Here is a 21163-nt window from a genome sequence, read left to right as displayed (position 1 = left end):
AGGAAGCCAAGCACGGTACATTTGTGGGCCGAATCGCCCAGGACCTGGGGCTGGAGCTGGCGGAGCTGGTGCCACGCCTGTTCCGGGTGGCATCCGAAGACCACAGGGACCTTCTGGAGGTAAATCTGCAGAATGGCATTTTGTTTGTGAATTCTCGGATCGACCGGGAAGAGCTGTGTGGGCGGAGGGCAGAGTGCAGCCTCCACTTGGAGGTGATCGTGGACCGGCCTCTGCAGGTTTTCTATGTGGAGGTGGAGGTGAAGGACATTAACGACAATCCGCCTGTGTTTCCAGTGAAGGAACAAAGAGTGCTGATTTATGAATCTAGGCTGCCAGATTCCTTATTTCCACTAGAGGGTGCAACGGATGCTGATGTTGGCTCAAATTCTATATTAAACTATAAACTCAGCTCCAGTGAATATTTCGCCCTAAATATGAAAACAAATAATGAAGAAAATGCCCAAATTGGGCTCGTGTTAAGGAAATCCTTGGACAGAGAGGAAACTTCAGAGCATAGCCTACTTCTCATGGCCACTGATGAAGGCAAACCTGAGCTGACGGGCTCTGTTCAGTTGCTGATCACAGTATTGGATGTGAACGACAATGCACCTAGTTTTGAACAGTCTGAATACGAAGTAAGGATTTTCGAAAACTCAGAAAATGGAACAGTAGTTTTTAGACTGAACGCATCTGATCCTGATGAAGGAGCTAATGGAGAGATTTTATATTCTTTTAATAGCCTGGTTCCTCCTATATTTCGTGATAAGTTCAGAATAGACCTCAATACTGGAGAAATGGTAATTCAGCAGAATTTAGATTATGAAAAAGTAAATTTGTACAAAATCCGAATTGATGCTACTGACAAAGGCCACCCTCCCATGGTTGGTCATTGCACAGTTTCAGTGAGAGTTTTGGATAAAAATGATAATGTTCCTAGCATCGTATTGACTTCCTTGTCCTTGCCTGTCCGGGAGGACTCCCAAATCGGTACTGTCATAGCGCTAATTAGTGTGTCCGATCAAGACTCTGGAGTCAATGGACAAGTCACCTGCTTTCTAACTCCTCACGTTCCATTCAAGTTGGTGTCCAACTTCAAAAACCGCTATTCACTGGTGCTGGATAGTGCACTGGACCGCGAGAGCGTGTCCAACTACCAGGTGGTGGTGACCGCACGCGACGGAGGCGAGCCCCCGCTGTGGGCCACGGCCAGCGTGTCTGTGGAGGTGTCCGACGTGAACGACAACGCACCCGCGTTCGCACAGCCCGAATACACGGTGTTCGTGAAGGAGAACAACGCGCCCGGCTGCCACATCTTCACGGTTTCCGCGCGCGACGCCGACGCGCAGGAGAACGCGCGCGTGTCGTACTCGCTGGTGGAGCGGCGCGTGGGCGAGCGGCTGCTGTCGAGCTACGTGTCGGTGCACGCGGAGAGTGGCAAGGTGTTCGCGCTGCAGCCCCTGGACCACGAGGAGCTGGAGCTGCTGCGCTTCCAGGTGAGCGCGCGCGACGCGGGCGTGCCGCCGCTGGGCAGCAACGTGACGCTGCAGGTGTTCGTGCTGGACGACAACGACAACGCGCCCGCGCTGCTGCCCACGGGCGCGGGCGCGGGCGTGCTGGGGGCCGCGAGCAGCGAGCTGGTGGCGCGCTCGGTGGGCGCGGGCCACGTGGTGGCGAAGGTGCGCGCCGTGGACGCCGACTCGGGCTACAACGCGTGGCTGTCGTACGAGCTGGCGCCGGCGGCGGGCGGCGCGCGCAGCCCGTTCCGCGTGGGGCTGTACACGGGCGAGATCAGCACGACGCGCGGCCTGGACGAGGCGGACGCGGCGCGCCAGCGCCTGCTGGTGCTGGTGAAGGACCACGGCGAGCCGGCGCTCACGGCCACGGCCACCGTGCTGCTGTCGCTGGTGGAGAGCGGCCAGGCGCCCAAGGCGTCGTCGCGGGCGGCGTTGGCGGGCGCGGCGGCGGCGGGCGGCGGCGCGGCGCTGGTGGACGTGAACGTGTACCTGATCGTGGCCATCTGCGCCGTGTCCAGCCTGCTGGTGCTCACGCTGCTGCTGTACACGGCGCTGCGCTGCTCGTCGCCGGCCCGCGAGGAGGCGTGCGCGGCGGGGAAGCCTGAACTGGTGCTGCCGAGCGCGGTGGGGAGCTGGTCGCACTCGCAGCAGAGGCGGCAGAGGGTGTGCTCGGGGGAGGGGCCGCCCAAGACAGACCTCATGGCCTTCAGCCCTTGTGTACCTGACTCAAGAGATGGAGAACTGCAACCTGCAGATGGGGATTCCGTTTCAAAGGTTAGTTTGCATTATCGTTTATTCACTCTGAATTCTTGAACGTAATATGTATTTTCTTTTCAATAATTTTTATTAGAATCCCCTAGAATCCAATTTTCTTTAATGGCTTCTTAGATGTGCTTGGAAGTCTCTGCTGCCACTCTCTGTTATTGTCACCACTGGACTCACAATTCAATGAAATAGTGTGCTTCTGGGGCTCCTGGTTCCAGACCACCCAGAGCTGTTAGTTCGACCCCCAAGATAACAATGTAGTATGTATAGGTGACAGTGTGGTTTGAGAATTTATGCCAGGTGGGACTTGTTAGGTATGCATCATGAGCTCCATCTACCTCTCCAATTCTGTACTTTCCTGTGTTTTATAATTTATTTATTTATTTATTTATTTTTTGCTTTTTGGGTCACACCTGGCTCTGCACAGGGGTTACTCCTGGATCTGCACTCAGGAATTATCCCTTGCGGTGCTCAGGGGACCATATGGGATGCTGGGAATCGAACCCGGGTTGGTTGCGTGCAAGGCAAACGCCCTACCCGCTGTGCTATCGCTCCAGCCCCCTGTGTTTTATAATTTAAAACACATCACACTCCTCATATCTTCCCCTATATATTATTATTCCATTGGTTATTTTAAATTTAACATGAAGGAAATCAGACATTATTATATACTTTATTTTTTTCTGAAATTTCATTTATTTTTATTTTTTTTAATCTGGACTTTATTGATCTAATGAAATTACATTAAGAATTGAAATGAATTATACATTATTGTGCTCATGTTTCCCCCATACAAAGTTCGAGAACCCATCCTTTCACCAGTGCCCATCCTCTACCACCAGTAAACCCAGCATCTCTCCCACCCTCCCGAGTCCCATCTCCCCCCCACCCCACACTGCCACTATGGCAGGGTATTCCCTTTTGTTCTCTATCTCTGATTAGGTGTTGTGGTTTGCAATAAAGGTGTTGTGTGGCCATTGTGTTCAGTCTCTAGTCTACATTAGGCACGCATCACCCTTCCCCCGCATGACTTCCGACCACATTTTACTTGGCTCCCTTCTCTGAGTTGCCCAGAATGAGAGACCAGCCTCCAAGCCATGGAGTCAACCTCCTGGTACTTATTTCTACTATTCTTGGGTGTTTGTCTCCTAGTCTACTATTCTATATTCCACGGATGAGTGCAATCTTTCTATGTCTGTCTCTCTCTTTCTGACTCATTTCACTTAGCATGATACTTTCCATGTTGATCCACTTATATGCAAACTTCATGACCTCATTTTTTCTAACAGCTGCATAGTATTCCATTGTATAGATGTACCAAAGTTTCTTCAACCAGTCATCTGTTCTAGGGCACTCGGGTTTTTTCGATTCTGGCTATTGTAAACAGTGCTGCGATGAACATATAAGTGTAGAGAGACATTATTATATACTTTAAACTTTTTCTTTTTATGCACGTCTGAAGGTCCAACTCAGGGCTTCACACATGTAAGGCAGGTATTCACAACCCTGGCCCCAGAATCAGGCATTTTTATCCATTGTTATCATTATGCCACACTCAAGATTTTTTCCTCCAGTTAAAAGTTTTTTCGTTTTGGGCACACCAAGCAGTGTTCAGGGCTTACTCCTAGTTCTGAGCTCAAGGATCACTCCTGGCAGGATTAGGCGACCATTTATGGTGCTGGTTATCAAACCTGGGTCAGATGCATACAAAGCAAGCATTCTACCTGCTATGGTATCCTCATTTCCTCCAATTAAAGTTTTGTTTTTATTATTTGATATTCATTGTTTTAACTCAGCTTGTCTGGCATTCAAATACATATGAAATACTAATTCTAGTTACTTAGACTTGGGTCACGTAAATTAATATAAAATCTGTTCCTCCTACACTGTGTCTCTCTTTGAATCTTATGTGATAGTTTCCCTTGTGGGGAGTTCTTCTAATTTACTGATCTATTTTTTGTGTCATGATGTTCAGTGTTTACTATTTCTTTGTATGAGGACTGTGGAGAAAGTTCTACATATTGCATTTGCATCTATTCTGTTTTCTAAATCCCACCACTACCAACTCCATTTAGCAAGACTTCAAGAACTGTTTCATCATGCTTCCAATTTTCTACCTATAAAAGTGGTGTGATAAACAGCAGTATCTGTGGCAAGAATCTTCTGTTTAGTAAATTGATATTTGTTAGGTATTTTTAATAACTGATTCATATGTTCAACTCAGCTAAATAGTAACTGCTGAATTTAATCAGGTGTTATTATTCTGTGAAGAATCATAAAATATAAAGTGCCTGGTAGCTGTCATGATTTCCACTTTGTTTTAATTTCAGTCAAAGGGTATTTGCTGTGTCCTCCTAGAGAGTCTTACAATGATTATATTAGTTCACTATGTCACTAACAACAGAGGGTTGTGTTGAGTATTCTGCCTCTAAATGTAGTTACTTTCTTTCATAAAATTACAGAAACCATCAGTATTGCTATTAGGTTTATAAAAACCAGCATATATAGGAATGAGACTCTGGATTAAGGGGGTGGGACATATGCTTGGCTTTGGTTTTTTTTTTCTTTTTGGGTCACACCCAGCGATGCTCAGGGGTTACTCCTGGCTTTGCACTCAGGAATTACTCCTGGCAGTGCTTGGGGGACCATATGGGATGCTGGGGATTGAACCCAGGTTGGCTGTGTGCAAGGCAAACGCCCTACCTGCAGTGCTATCCATCCGGCCCCTATATGCTTGGCTTTGTTTGAGCTACATTTGGCTGAGGTCAGGTTTTACTCTTGGCTCTGTGCTTAGAGATCACTCTTGGTAGGGCTCAGGGATTCTATGTGGTGCCAGGGATTGGATCTCTGTTGACTGCATACAAGGCAAATACCCTACTCACTGTCCTATCATTCATGGCCTGAGATTATATCCCAGTCCTCAGTGGAAAATGCTCTACCCCTAGCATGACTGATATAAACCTGAAACTGTAAACAATGTGAGAAATGGCTATTTTCATTAATCAATGAAAATTTATATAGATAGTGGTAATAACCTTAAAAACATTTATATAGATAGTGATATAAATATGGTTATATACATAGTGATATATCATTCATAAAGAAAGTGGTATGTAACAGCCTTAAAAAACAACCTGATTTGGGGCTGGAGCAATAGCACTGTGGGTAGGGCATTTGCCTTACACGTGGCTGACCCGGGTTCGATTCTCAGCATCCCATATTTGAGCACCGCCAGGAGTAACTCCTGAGTGCAGAGCCAGGAGTAATCCCTGTGCATCGCTGGGTGTGACCCAAAAAGCAAAAAAAATCTGATTTTTTAAAGAATAGACAACCATTGCTATAAAATCATAAATATTTTTAAATGATTCTAGGAAGGTGTCTAAAGGCCTCAGTTTCACCATTGTTAAATTAAGAAGACCTTGCTTGAAGATGTTCATAGAAATCTAAGAATATGTGTCCTATATTAAAATAACCTTTTTAGATGACAATACATTTGATGGAGTCAAGATAGGTGGTCAGAAATTTTTACAAAGCTGCCTGTTCCCCTCACTTAGTAGCCTTTCAAGAATTATGATATTTTGGTTTCTCTTAAAATGGATAATATTTTTGAGAGAACATTAAATATCATAAGTATCCTTGTAAATAGAGGAACTTAAGTAAATTAATCAATAGAAATCCCCAAGCTTACCTGTCACTGTCACTGTCATTACTGTCATCCCGTTGTTTCTCGATTTACTCAAGCGGGCACCAGTAATGTCTCTATTCCTTCCAGCCCTGAGAATTTAGCAGCCTCTCCTTACTCATCTTTCCCATTGATTGGAGGCTCTTTTAGGGTCAGGGGAATAAAAAATTACTGTTTTGGGCTCATTGAATACGTCACGGGTAGCTTGCCAGACTCTCCCCATGTGGGCAAGACACTGCCAGTAGCTTGCCGGGCTCTCTGAGAGGCATGTATATTTCTGTTACTGTATTTGGGATGTAGTACTCAAAAATACTTTGGATTAAATAATAGTATATGATTCCATGCATAAAATCTCAGTTAGTATATGAGACATATATTTGGAGAAGACTATTTTGAGAGAGAGATAATTATTTGCATGATAAACACAATACAACATAGGTCTAAAGGGGGAAAACTTACCTGGAAACAGAAAATAATCTGACTTGGTTAAAATCAGATTCCCATAACAAAAGGTAGGGACAGTCTATGAATAAGTGTTCTTGGATGTTTCTATGAAGAAATTTTAAGTTACCTCAAAAGTCATTTGAAAGTCACCAAACACAGGGCATGTGAAAACTGGTATAAAAGGTGTTTTTCAGGAAGTGACTGCCAGAAGCAGTGAAGGTTTAACCGGGCTGGCTGGACAAGATAATCCATAAAAAGTTATTGCTATTATTCAGGATAGCAGCAATATTTAAAACTCATTTTGGGTATATACCATGCTAGGAAAGTATTCAAATACAGACAGAATATTTTACTTGCCATTGGAAACATGGGAGTAAATCATCTAGAAAAGTTTGCTCTGTTGAAAAGTGCTTAAAAGAATGAAACTCCTCTTACAGGAGTTTCGTCCTATAAGATTTAATTTAATGGACAGATGAATATCCATATTTAATGATTTTTAATGATTTATCATTAATACTTAATAATTCAATCTTGTAACCTAAATCAAATTGAATATTGTTAAAACAGGTATGTATTTATAAAACATGATGCCTTAGAAAATTGAATATAGACAAAGAATCATAAATTTCCAAGACAACGTATATGGTAGAAATGAGATTTAGAATACTTCTGTCACAAAAATGCACTTCAAAATTATTTTCTTCAAATATATAAGAAACATATTCTGTGCTTTCATAAGAAAAATATTTATGGAACTTGCTTATATTCCTTGCTTTCTAAAGACAAACTACTATACCTTTCTCTCCCAATAGCAGAATAAGATCTTGGTCTCTAGAGTCCAACAGTTTCTTAGCAAGGATCAGTGTTTTTAAGACTACAGACTACACTCTCCCCCAGAATAAAACATTTAAAGCTTATTATTAACAGGACTCACATTTTTGCCACTTTGGCATTTGGCAACATTTTAAAACTTTGTTAAAAACTATTTACAAAACATAGAAACCACAATTATGGTCAAACTAAATACTTAGTTCATTCTCCTAAGTATGTGTTAAGAAGTCAACTGTGAGAAATGTTCTGGTACAGTTTAACAAAAGTTAAAGGAAAAAGTATAAAGGTTGAAATAAAACTACCTTAATAAGGTACTTAACAAGTTCACTTTCGAGATCGTACTTACTGTTTGGACCACATGATGTCGCTCTTGATCACGAAATTCTCTGGAATTCAAGACATCCGTTTTCACATCTGAAAATCTTTCATATTGAATGCGGAACAATGGTGAGAGAAATCAGGATAATAAAGAAGAGGTAAGAAGATTTCTCTATTTGGATAGAAGATAACTCCAATTGATTAAAAAGCCAGTCATTTGAGATGGTGGTCTTGAACCTAGGCGACCCAGGGGACCGACATCTACTGCTGTTTTTTCTCATTTTCGCTGCCTGGGAGGCAGGGAGCGGCCAGGTCCACTACTCGGTGCCCGAGGAGGCCAGACACGGCACGTTCGTGGGCCGCATCGCCCAGGACCTGGGGCTGGAGCTGGCGGAGCTGGTGCCGCGCCTGTTCCGGGTGGCGTCCAAGGACCGCGCGGACCTGCTGGAGGTAAACCTGCAGAATGGCATTTTGTTTGTGAATTCTCGGATCGACCGCGAGGAGCTGTGTGGGCGGAGGGCGGAGTGCAGCCTCCACCTGGAGGTGATCGTGGACCGGCCGCTGCAGGTTTTCCATGTGGAAGTGGATGTGAAGGACATTAATGACAATCCGCCTGTATTCCCTGAGACAAAAAAGAATCTGTTTATGGCGGAATCCAGACCGCTTGACTCTCGATTTCCACTAGAGGGCGCCTCGGATGCAGATATAGGGCAGAATGCGCTACTGACTTACACCCTGGGTCCCAATGAGTATTTCTCCCTGGATGTACCAACCAACCATCAACAGGTAAAGACTCTTGAACTTGTATTAAGAAAAGCTTTAGACAGGGAAGAATCTCCTGAACTTTTTTTAGTGCTCACAGCTACTGATGGTGGAAAACCTGAGCTGACTGGCACTGTTCAGTTACTTGTGAAGATTCTGGATGTCAATGACAATGCCCCAACTTTCGATAGAAAACTCTATGCTGTGAAATTACCAGAAAATACTCCTAATGGAACGTTGGTAATCAAGCTTAACGCCTCTGATGTAGATGAAGGCTTGAATGGGGATTTTATTTACTCATTCTCAAATGACATTTCACCTGATATGAAATCCAAGTTCTACATAGAACAAGAGAGTGGAGAAATCCGATCAATGGGACTTATTGACTTTGAAGAAAATAAAGCATACAAAATTCGAGTAGAGGCCATTGACAAAGGATTCCCACCACTGGCAGGTCACTGTACAGTTCTTGTGGACGTTATCGATGCTAATGATAATGCTCCAGAGTTGACTGTTACATCTCTCTCTCTCCCTATCTCAGAGGATGCTCAGCCAGGCACTGTCATTGCTTTAATTAACGTGTTTGACCGAGATTCTGGAGATTACGGGCGAGTGACCTGCTCTCTAACGGCCGATGTTCCCTTCAAGCTGGTTTCTACTTACAAGAACTACTATTCCTTGGTGCTGGACAGTGCACTGGACCGCGAGAGCGTGTCCAACTACCAGGTGGTGGTGACCGCACGCGACGGAGGCGAGCCTCCGCTGTGGGCCACGGCCAGCGTGTCTGTGGAGGTGTCCGACGTGAACGACAACGCACCCGCGTTCGCACAGCCCGAATACACGGTGTTCGTGAAGGAGAACAACGCGCCCGGCTGCCACATCTTCACGGTTTCCGCGCGCGACGCCGACGCGCAGGAGAACGCGCGCGTGTCGTACTCGCTGGTGGAGCGGCGCGTGGGCGAGCGGCTGCTGTCGAGCTACGTGTCGGTGCACGCGGAGAGTGGCAAGGTGTTCGCGCTGCAGCCACTGGACCATGAGGAGCTGGAGCTGCTGCGCTTCCAGGTGAGCGCGCGCGACGCGGGCGTGCCGCCGCTGGGCAGCAACGTGACGCTGCAGGTGTTCGTGCTGGACGACAACGACAACGCGCCCGCGCTGCTGCCCACGGGCGCGGGCGCGGGCGAGCTAGGGGCCGCGCGCAGCGAGCTGGTGGCGCGCTCGGTGGGCGCGGGCCACGTGGTGGCGAAGGTGCGCGCCGTGGACGCCGACTCGGGCTACAACGCGTGGCTGTCGTACGAGCTGGCGCCAGCGGCGGGCGGCGCGCGCAGCCCGTTCCGCGTGGGGCTGTACACGGGCGAGATCAGCACGACGCGCGGCCTGGACGAGGCGGACGCGGCGCGCCAGCGCCTGCTGGTGCTGGTGAAGGACCACGGCGAGCCGGCTCTCACGGCCACGGCCACCGTGCTGCTGTCGCTGGTGGAGAGCGGCCAGGCGCCCAAGGCGTCGTCGCGGGCGGCGTTGGCGGGCGCGGCGGCGGCGGGCGGCGGCGCGGCGCTGGTGGACGTGAACGTGTACCTGATCGTGGCCATCTGCGCCGTGTCCAGTCTGCTGGTGCTCACGCTGCTGCTGTACACGGCGCTGCGCTGCTCGTCGCCGGCCCGCGAGGCGGCGTGCGCGGCGGGGAAGCCTGAACTGGTGCTGCCGAGCGCGGTGGGGAGCTGGTCGCACTCTCAGCAGAGGCGGCAGAGGGTGTGTTCGGGGGAGGCACCGCCCAAGACAGACCTCATGGCCTTCAGCCCCAGCCTGCCTCAGGGTCCTAACTCTACAGACAACGTAAGTCTGAAAAATTTCTACTTCGTAATGTCTCATGCTATGTACTTGGCTTCTTGATGTTGTAGGTGGACTTTACATTTTGACCAATCCAATTCCGGAGTTCATAATGTAAAATCATATTTCTTACTTTGTTCCATGTTTTTATGACCTGAATTGGAACAATACGTTTGTTTTCTGTCTAGAGTGATTTCCAGAATTTAATATTTCGTGTTTACACTATATGCTATTGTCTAATTTTATTTTAAATTTATGTTATTTGACATTTTTATTCCAGGTAAACTTCCTTTACACAACATTTTGGGACCTGTAACGTAGACATTCTGCAGGGCTCTAGTATGTGAATGATTCTTATACCACCATCAAAACAAACAAAAAAAAGAGCAAAAAATTAATAAAGACAGATAATTCAAATTATTCTGCTATATTGCTCTGTATGTTGGTTTATCACTTGTTATCCCGTTGATCTTCGATTTGCTCGAGTGGGCGCCAGTAACATCTCCATTCATTCCTTTCACTTGCTATTGTAGCCCAATGATGTTGGTGCATAACTTGAAATATTTTAGTACAGTCATCTCTCTTCAGTCTAATGTGTTGTAATTGACTTTGCTTTTCCTTATAGAAATATTTTTTACTGTGCTCATGATATAATACTTATGACACCATTGCTTTTAATGATGGTTCAATATTATTTTATTTTCAAATTTATTTTTCATATTCTTCCTGTGCTGTTTACCCAATATTGTTGTAATCAACTTTTCAAGAAATCAGATCTATCGATATCATGATTTTTTCTTTTTTTGGTCACACCCAGTGATGCACAGGGTTTACTTACTCCTGGCTCATGCACTCAGGAATTGCTCCTGGGGGTGCCTGGGGGACCATATGGGATGCTGGGAATGGTACCCAGGTCGGCCACATGCAAGGCAAATGACATACCCGATGTGCTATCACTCCAGCCCCAATATCATGAATTTTTATAACAGTTTCATTCCTAAATTAACTTTTGTGTTCATTTAAATTTTGAAGCATTTTCAGTTCTTTTTGCACACGGTTTGTTGTTTTATGGGGCCTGGTGGCTGTGCAAAGATGGAACCCAGGATCCTATGTATCATGTGAATATTCTGTAGCTCTTTGAGTCATTTTTAGTCCCACATTTTAATTTTTTTATTTTCTTCAATGTGTACATATATACGTATAGGTTATGTATATATTTAAAAATATTGATTATTCATAAGCTATTTTGTAAACTTAGTGTTTAGTTTAAATTATATATACTGGAATTAATGCAAAAATCTTTGATAAATATTTACTATTTTTTGGTTGTTTCTCATTTTTTCTATTTACCATATGAATATATCATTTATTAATTTAGTTCTATGGGCTTTAGAGAGTTTTCTTAAATTTACAAATAATTGCTTTGAAATTGTTGTCACATTTCACAATTGGCCTACTTAAGGAAGTCATTTAGTATGCTCACATTTTAATATATACCTTTAATTAATATTAGATTTTGGTTTGTGGGCCACACTTGGAAATGCTTATAAGCTACTATGGCTTCTCTGAGGTCACTGAGCTCTGTGGTCACCTGGATTGGGAACCATGGTACCAAGATCAAACTGTGTTCTCTGAATACAAAGGATTTACTTTAGAGTCATGAACTATTTCTTGGCCCCCATCATAGTTTTAAATAAAAAGAGGTAAAAAAGACTAAGAACTTTATCCCATTTTCAATGAAGTCACTTGCTTTATAAGTGGTAATTTTTTTATCTTCTCCAATGTCATGTTAAAAAAAATCTTCTTGAAAGATACTTTTATTATATTTTATTTTTATGCAAAAGTCTTAGTATTCTAAACTTTTGTTATGTTCACGATCATTTTTTTTACATATTTTTCTTTTATCATGTTTACTGTCACTGTCATCCCGTTGCTCATGGATTTTCTTGAGCGGGCACCAGTAATGTCTCCATCGTGAGACATGTTGTTACTGTTTTTTTTTTGTTTTTTTTGTTTTGGGTCACACCTGGCGATGCACAGGGGTCACTCCTGGCTCTGCACTCAGGAATTACTCCTGGCGGTGCTCAGGGGACCATATGGGATGCTGGGATTTGAACCCGGGTCAACCGCGTGCAAGGCAAACGCCCTACCGCTATGCTATCACTCCAGCCCCTGTTGTTACTGTTTTTGTTATATCGAATACACCATGGGTAGCTTGCTAGGCTCTGCTGTGTGGGAGAGATACTCTTGGTAGCTTGCCGGGCTCTCCAATGGGGCGGAGGAATCAAACCCGGGTCTGCCGCGTGCGAGGTGAACACCCTACCCGCTGTGCTATCGCTTCAGCCCAATATCATGTTTACATAACTTTAAATTACTTTCTCTGTATATTTTAAGAAATAGTAAAATTTATACATTTGCACTATTAGAGGTTTATAAGAAAATTTCCTCAGCACTGAAATCTTGATTCACCAATTATAAAACTACTTAAAAATGTAGTTTTTAGAAATTCAGATTGATATCATGGCTATGGAAATTTTCTTTTCTTGATAAAATTCTTGTAGAGTTATGAAGCAATTTCATTTCCTTTCAAAATATCTGTGTAACTTTAGTGATGACAATGCAAGTTTTTCTTTTACAGAAAATGCCCTTTTTCCCCTTCTACTATTATGTACCTTTATGTAAAGAACTTCAGCAAAATTGTTGTTTATTAATTGTATTCGTGAAAATATTAGTTTTGATCACATGATTAGTGTAATTTACAAAACATGTAAGTTAACTTATATTAGTGTAAATTACTAGAACTTGAGTGAAAGTCATATGTGATGTTTTATTTTCATTTCATTTAGGGCCTAGTTTATTAAAGATGCTAACCACATGAGAAAACCTTTTAATGTAGGGTAGACCACATATTAGGCAAACTCTCAACCTCTGTAGTATCTCTTTAGTCCTAAATATGACAGATTTTTGAGTAAGTGAAAGAATAATTATGTGCCACTTAAAAAGTGTATCCCTTGAGAATTTCATCTATAGAAATGAAATGGAGGGCAGAATGATGGTACTGTGGGCAGGGCATTTGTCTTCATGTAGCAAATGGAGTTTCATCTCTAGCACTGCATCCTCTGAGCTCTACCAGAAGTAAGCCAGGCATAAAAGCCCTGGGATTTCCATTGTGACCCCAAAGCAAAAACCAAACAAATAAAATAAATAAAAAGTAGATCTTAATCATTGATTGCTGAGGCATTTCTGAATGAGACACATGGGGAAATTCATTTTTGATGTATACATTGAGAGATGAACAGAATTTTGAGAAATAAAGAGTATTAAAAATATAATTGGAACAAAACACTTATAGAGAAAGCCACATTTTCTTTCTATAAAACAAGAAAATAATTAACAAAATCCCTGAACAGACTAGCTTATTCTTATACATTGGATCTTTTAGATTGCGAAGTCAAACGTCTTGGCTATTTGTTCAGTTGGAACTAAATTCACTAGTGGCTGTAGTACAATTCAGTGAAAACTGTAGTTCACAGAGATTCTTTATGATACAAATGAAAGGAGATGGGATATGGGCAAACTTCACATGTAGCTGGCAAGGAAGAAGGAATGATTTGAGATGTATAAGTAATCAGGCAGAGTCTCTTGCCCCCTTGCCTGGCTGTATTCACCTGGGCTCCTCAGAGGGGGGCAGGTTGAGTTTCCCTCCCAGCCCTAAGTCGAAGACCTCTTATAGCCTAGTTCTCCCTCTCAGAGAACCTGGCAAGCTACTAAGAGCATTTTGCCTGCACAGCAGAGCCTGGCAAGCTCCTGTGGCATATTTGATATGCCAAAAACGAGAACAATGATGGGTCCCATTCCCCTGAACCTGAAAGAGCCTCCAATGTGGCACCGTTGGGAAGAACAAGTAAAGAGAGGCTGCTAATATCTCAGGGCTAGGATGAATGAAGACGTTATTGGCGCCCACTGGAGCAAATCTATGAACAACAGGATGACAGCGATACAGTGATACAATGAAATAATCATGCCATAAAAAGAATGATTCTCATAGATTGATTTTTGACATTGATTAGAAATTAAAATTTGTTTATCAATTTGATTTCTAAGCAGTGTTTTGGTATACTAGTAAATGTTAAGTAGAAAATTAACGCAGGGGTTGGAGATTTGATTTAGAAATAATTCAGTATTAGACTTTTTTGAAAGAATGAAGTGGATAGAAACATAGAGAAAAGATTTGTTCATTTTGTTTTGGGCCACATCCAGTGGTGTCTAGGGCTTACTCCTGGTGATGCAGGGTAGGACACCATATTCAGTGCCATGTGTTAGACTTAGGTCAGCTGCATGCTAGGTAAGTGCCTTACCCCTGTACTATCTCTGGCCCAATAGAAAAGAGTATTTAAGATGACAAGGGTAAAGGCATAACTTTATAAAATATTCATATACTAAAGCATCAGAAAGACCTACCAAGAAGATCACTGATGATCAACACTAGAGTTTCCTTTGACCAACTGAAAAATGTTTTTTTTTCAAATTGAGGAGCATCATTTGGATCATACCTGGCTGTGCTCAGGGTTTATTCTTGGTTTTGTGCCTAGGAATCACTCCTTGCAGGGCTTGGGAGATGATGTGGTGTAGGGGAGGCTATACTATCTCTGTGCCCCTGACAGAGAAATTTATGAGAGAAAATATTTAACTTGGATGTCTATGTTAATAATCTGCCAGGATATGAAGAGTATTATAAAGAATAGTGTGTAATTTTAATTTCAATAGTATAAAATATATTTGCATCAATTTACAAAAAGAAGCATAACCTAATACATAAAAATAAATATGAAATATAAAAATATAATCTATTTTTTGGTGCAGAATAACACATGGAAACATTTTGGGGGTTTAATTAGATTGATACGCACATATTTATTCTAACAGTGGTGTAGTGCATTCTATTTCTTATACCCATGATGTGTCCAGGTCGTATTAAGTATATTTCTAACTGATGTTAATACTTAAAATATTGGAAAGATAATATTTCCTTATAAACAAATACTTAACAGAAACAAACTCAATATAAGGAGACAGACAAAAGAAGCATGTGAAAAAGATAAGGTAAGTCTCCGCTCTTAAGTCATAGTGATTTATAGAATAAAAAATATTGGATTAAAGTATATGATTATAACAAGCAGTATGAAATGAATTATTTCGGTTCTGCTTTGGGGGCAGGGTTTGGGGTTCGGGATGGAAACATTTGAAATATTTCCCATGGTGGGAAGGTGTGAAAGTGGTGGGATTGGTGTCTGAATATTAAATGTATTCAAATATTGTGAACAACTTTATACAAATAAAAATAAATTTAAAAATAAAGTATATGATTATAGAGAAAGGTAAGTGAATTAGTTTTATTACCAGTTGGAGCCGCATGATGTCGCTGTCGGCCAAGAAGATCGTCTAGTCAAGCTCCGGACTCGCCTGGTCTATTGTCAGTCACTGGATACCGAGCAATGGCGGATGCAGCGGGATCGGATTAAAGGCTACCGGCAATGCCCAAGTTCGTCTTCGTATCAAACAAGCTCTTCTAACAGATATTAAGAGACTACTTGACATGGTGTTTTCTTGGCGAGGAGACCCGGGACCCCGGTGTCTGCTGCTCTCTCTTGTACTCCTCGCATCCTGGGAGGCAGGGAGCGGCCAGCTCCACTACTCGGTCCCCGAGGAAGCCAAACACGGCACGTTCGTGGGCCGCATCGCCCAGGACCTGGGGCTGGAGCTGGCGGAGCTGGTGCCGCGCCTGTTCCGGGTGGCGTCCAAGGACCGCGCGGACCTGCTGGAGGTAAACCTGCAGAATGGCATTTTGTTTGTGAATTCTCGGATCGACCGCGAGGAGCTGTGCGGGCGGAGCGCGGAGTGCAGCCTCCACTTGGAGGTGATCGTGGACCGGCCGCTGCAGGTTTTCTATGTGGAGGTGGAGGTGAAGGACATTAACGACAACCCGCCTGTGTTTCCAGTAAAGGAACAAAAGCTGTTTGTTTCCGAATCCAGAGCGCCAGATTCTCCTATTCCTCTAGAGGGTGCTTGGGATGCAGATATTGGAGCTAACTCTCGCTTAACCTACAGGCTTAGTTATAGTGATTACTTCATGCTGGACGTGAAATCAAAGGATGAGGAGGACAAACAAGTGGAACTTGTGTTAAGAAAATCCTTGGACAGAGAGGAAACTGCAGAACACAGTTTACTCCTCATGGCCACGGATGAAGGCAAACCTGAGCTGACAGGCTCTGTTCAGCTGCTGATCATTGTGCTGGATAACAACGACAATGCGCCTAGTTTTGAACAGTCTGAATACGAAGTAAGAATTTTTGAAAACTCAGACAACGGAACAGTAGTTATCAGACTGAATGCATCTGATCCTGATGAAGGAGCAAATGGAGAGATTTCATATTCTTTTAATAGCCTGGTTTCATCAGTGATTGTTGACCAGTTTAAAATTGATTCAAATACTGGAGAAATAAAAATCCGAAAGAAGCTGGATTTTGAAAATGTAAAGTCCTATAAAATCCGCATCGATGCCTCCGATAAAGGGAACCCTACTATGGTGGGTCACTGTACAGTTTTGGTAAAAGTCTTAGATATTAATGATAATACCCCGCAACTGTCATGGACTTCAATGTCCCTACCTGTCAGGGAGGACGCTCCTCTGGGGACAGTCATTGCCTTGATCAGCGTGTCCGACAGAGACTCAGGTGCTAATGGACAAGTCACCTGCTCTCTAACACCAGACGTTCCCTTCAAATTGGTGTCCAACTTCAAGAATCGCTATTCACTGGTGCTGGACAGCGCACTGGACCGCGAGAGCATATCCAACTACCAGGTGGTGGTGACCGCGCGCGATGGGGGCTCGCCCCCGCTGTGGGCGACCGCCAGCGTATCTGTGGAGGTGTCCGACGTGAACGACAACGCACCCGCGTTCGCACAGCCCGAATACACGGTGTTCGTGAAGGAGAACAACGCGCCCGGCTGCCACATCTTCACGGTTTCCGCGCGCGACGCCGACGCGCAGGAGAACGCGCGCGTGTCGTACTCGCTGGTGGAGCGGCGCGTGGGCGAGCGGCTGCTGTCGAGCTACGTGTCGGTGCACGCGGAGAGCGGCAAGGTGTTCGCGCTGCAGCCCCTGGACCATGAGGAGCTGGAGCTGCTGCGCTTCCAGGTGAGCGCGCGCGACGCGGGCGTGCCGCCGCTGGGCAGCAACGTGACGCTGCAGGTGTTCGTGCTGGACGACAACGACAACGCGCCCGCGCTGCTGCCCACGGGCGCGGGCGCGGGCGTGCTGGGGGCCGCGCGCAGCGAGCTGGTGGCGCGCTCGGTGGGCGCGGGCCACGTGGTGGCGAAGGTGCGCGCCGTGGACGCCGACTCGGGCTACAACGCGTGGCTATCGTACGAGCTGGCGCCGGCGGCGGGCGGCGCGCGCAGCCCGTTCCGCGTGGGGCTGTACACGGGCGAGATCAGCACGACGCGCGGCCTGGACGAGGCGGACGCGGCGCGCCAGCGCCTGCTGGTGCTGGTGAAGGACCACGGCGAGCCGGCGCTCACGGCCACGGCCACCGTGCTGCTGTCGCTGGTGGAGAGCGGCCAGGCGCCCAAGGCGTCGTCGCGGGCGGCGTTGGCGGGCGCGGCGGCGGCGGGCGGCGGCGCGGCGCTGGTGGACGTGAACGTGTACCTGATCGTGGCCATCTGCGCCGTGTCCAGCCTGCTGGTGTTCACGCTGCTGCTGTACACGGCGCTGCGCTGCTCGTCGCCGGCCCGCGAGGCGGCGTGCGCGGCGGGGAAGCCCGCGCTGGTGCTGCCAAGCGAGGTGGGGAGCTGGTCGCACTCTCAGCAGAGGCGGCAGAGGGTGTGCTCGGGGGAGGGGCCGCCCAAGACTGACCTCATGGCCTTCAGCCCCAGCCTGCCTCCTTGCCCTGGATCTGTTGATGAAATTGGGGATCCTCAAGCTTCAGTAGACTTCTCTGGTAAGGTGGGTTGCTCTATACTTTCATATACATTGTTATTATTGTTATCATGTACTCTTCGATATGTTACTACCTCAAAAGTTAAGATTCTCTTGAGCAACCCGAAATATTTATTTGTATTCATAAAGTGAACATCTTTATTTTATAATAATTTACTTTTGCCCGTATGGTTCCCATTGAGAATCTGAAACTGTTTTATTTAATATTTAGTAGGTGCTTTATCAATTTTAGGAAATTTATTATGGAATTCATTGTATTTTTACATTTGGGCCGCTTATCCTGAAAAGTGACCTAGGTCAGAGCGCGGCAGAGCCTGGCAAGTTACCCGTGTGTATTGGATATGCCAAAAACAGTAACAATAAGTCTCTCAATGAGAGATGTTACTGGTGCCCGCTCGAACAAATCGATGAGCAAAGGGATGACAGTGACAGTGACAGTGATACTGAAAAATACTATGTGGGAAAGAATATTGTTGTTACATATGCAGTAAAGTGAAAATCAGTAGTTTTTCATTATCTTAAGACATGTGTGGCTTACATACTATTTACTAGAAACACCAACAGAGATATGTAACTGTGTACTGTGTGATCTTGATAGTTTTCTATCTTTCTCTAAATATAAATTCTTGGCGGTATGGCAATCACAGTTACAAGTTTAATAATTGAAGTAAAATACGTACAGAGAACTCTAGGAAGCAGCTGCTTTAATTTAAATATTGAATTCTAAGAAAACAAATTAAAAAACATAACTTTCACTTCCTTTTTTGTTATCTGTGTTTTTAATATTTTGACTATATATATAAGAAAGTCATTTTTACCATCTTTTCTATGTGAAAGTTTTAAAAATTCATTTTACCTTCAATACTTTAGAAAATACTCTCTGGTACATACTTTCCTTCAAGAAAGAATTCTCATTTTTACATTTTTTGCCTGTGAGATATTGTCAGTGTTTTATTTTTATTTATTTTATTATTATTATTTTTTTTTTGCTTTTTGAATCACACCCGGCGATGCACAGGGGTTACTCCTGGCTCATGCACTCAGGAATCACCCCTGGCAGTGCTCAGGGGACCATATGGGATGCTGGGATTCGAACCCGGGTCGGCCGCATGCAAGGCATACGCCCTACCCGCTGTGCTATCACTCCAGCCCCTATTGTCAGTGTTTTAAAAGATATGTTTACATTTCAAACTTTGCATTTCCAAGAAATATATAACCTGGGTCCTGAGCAATAGCACAGCTGGTAGGGCATTTGCCTTACATGTGACTAACCGAGGTTTGATTCCCAGCATCCCATATGGTCCCCTGAGCACCCCCAGGAGTAATTCCTGAGTGTACAGCCAGGAGTCAGCTCTATACATACCGGGTGTGACCCAAAAAGAAAAAATATATATATATATAACCTGGAACTTACAATTTTCAATTGATTGTTTAGATCTATATTGACTTTTCTTTTAAGTAGTGCAAAAGTCAGAAATCTTGGAATGGGAAATAGACTTATATGATGTGTTATACCTGTATTTCATTGATTGTGGTTTATCACTTTAGGTTGGTGGTTCTCCAATTCTCTCTTTAATTCATGGTTTTCAGTTTTCCTATTTAAAATTTTTTTATTTTATAAAGTAGTTCACAATATTTGATTACATTTAATATTCAAACACCAATCCCACGACCATTACACCTTCTCACCACCATATTTCAGATATTTCCATCCTGAGTCCCAACCCCTGCCCCAAAGTAGAACTGAATAATTTTTTTTATTATTTTTTATAAAAATTTCTGAAAAGGCTACAAAAAAGTTTCCTTAGAAGATAGAGTGTGAAGATTGTTGTCTTTCACCCAGGGGCCATTAATTCCTTCTATAGGAGATTATCAACATGTTAAAGGTTGAGTCTTGTGTACTTATATGTTTGTATATATATATATATTTTTAAATTATTTCCCTCTAAGAGTGTTTGCCTCCTTCTTTGAACTCTATCAAATGTGGTGCGGTACTCTTGGAGTATGAGTAGGTTGTGTGGTATGAAGTATTGTATCTTCATGGTCCAGGAATAGGTTCACTTGTGGTTAAGGCTCAACTGAGCATGTGGAGAGCAGCATGCTCATGAACATGGCGGCGGTTGAGTTCTGGAGGTTTTTGGCTGCAGGGGCTGTCCCTAGGGGGCAGAGGAGGTGTCTCACCCACTGCCCTTCTGGGTATCCCAAATGAAACAGCCTGGGCAGGGTCCAGTGTCATGGTTATGACAAATGTCATGCTATGCTCCCTTTCAACTCTGAATGGTGGCCAATGATGAGGTTATCTGGTGCCAGCCAGTGGTGGCTTATGGGCGTGACTGCTGAGTTGCTGGAGACAGGGGGATGGGGTGAAGGATCGCTGTTCACAGTTCCATTGAACCCAGAGTCCCGCAAACCTGGGTTTTCTGGGGATTCACTCCTGGGTGAGGCTTAACGTGAGCAGTTTTCCTATTTTTAAAGCTCATTTGTAGTTTCTTTTTAGTTTTTTGTATTTGAATTGATTTCTATTTAGATTGTTAATTTTTATTAAAATATAATAATGCATTTCTTTATTAATACAGCAGAGAGATTAGAGATATAGTACTGCAGGAAGGGTGTTTGCCTTGCAGGCAGCTGCCCCAGGTTCAATACCTGGTACCTCATATTTCCCCAGAGCACTAACTACCAAGAGTGATCCCTGAGTAGTAGATCCAGGAGTAAGCCCTGAGCCTGTTTGGTATGGCCCCCGAAACAAAAACAAAACCAAAAACCACAGAAGAGCAATCTTAGAGTTGCCTTGCGAATAGAGCCACAATATAATCACAAAAATGCAAGCAGTAAATTCTACATTTTAGTTACTGTTTTTCTTCCTGTAGAACAAATTTGGTATATGTAACAAAGTAATCTAGTTCCTTTAAAATTTCATTTCTTTTACAAAGGAGTATTCTCTAAGTTCTCTTAATGAAATTTATCAGCACAACTCACCTAAACCCAGCTTATACCTTCAAATATCTTCACTCTCATACTTTT

General features: G+C 44.2%; 3 protein-coding genes and 1 pseudogene across 8 annotated transcripts in view; all 4 read left to right on the top strand.

The window, feature by feature from the left end:
- LOC101554848 (protocadherin alpha-C2) overlaps positions 1-21163 on the top strand; it is a 236676-nt gene that overhangs the window by 47983 nt on the left and 167530 nt on the right. The window contains exon 1 of one of the 6 annotated variants that reach the window (XM_055144078.1): positions 7777-10146. The exons of 3 other annotated variants lie outside the window; for them this stretch is intronic. In XM_055144078.1, coding sequence (XP_055000053.1) covers positions 7777-10146 — 2370 coding nt within the window. Of the gene's footprint in view, positions 1-7776; positions 10147-15567; positions 18146-21163 lie in introns of those variants that run through there. 2 more of the 6 variants (XR_008630803.1, XM_055144074.1) reach the window with 2 other exon arrangements.
- The window catches only part of LOC105943052 (protocadherin alpha-1-like), a 210956-nt gene that overhangs the window by 57088 nt on the left and 132705 nt on the right, over positions 1-21163 (top strand).
- LOC101549903 (protocadherin alpha-4-like) overlaps positions 1-21163 on the top strand; it is a 176337-nt pseudogene that overhangs the window by 22470 nt on the left and 132704 nt on the right.
- The window catches only part of LOC129406117 (protocadherin alpha-3-like), a 183997-nt gene that overhangs the window by 30132 nt on the left and 132702 nt on the right, over positions 1-21163 (top strand).

This window comes from Sorex araneus, chromosome 6 (assembly GCF_027595985.1).
Source record: "Sorex araneus isolate mSorAra2 chromosome 6, mSorAra2.pri, whole genome shotgun sequence".
In the NCBI taxonomy this organism is placed as follows: domain Eukaryota; kingdom Metazoa; phylum Chordata; class Mammalia; order Eulipotyphla; family Soricidae; genus Sorex; species Sorex araneus.
The sequence above is the reverse complement of the archived record's forward strand: the minus strand, read 5'-3'. Positions and strand labels throughout refer to the sequence as shown.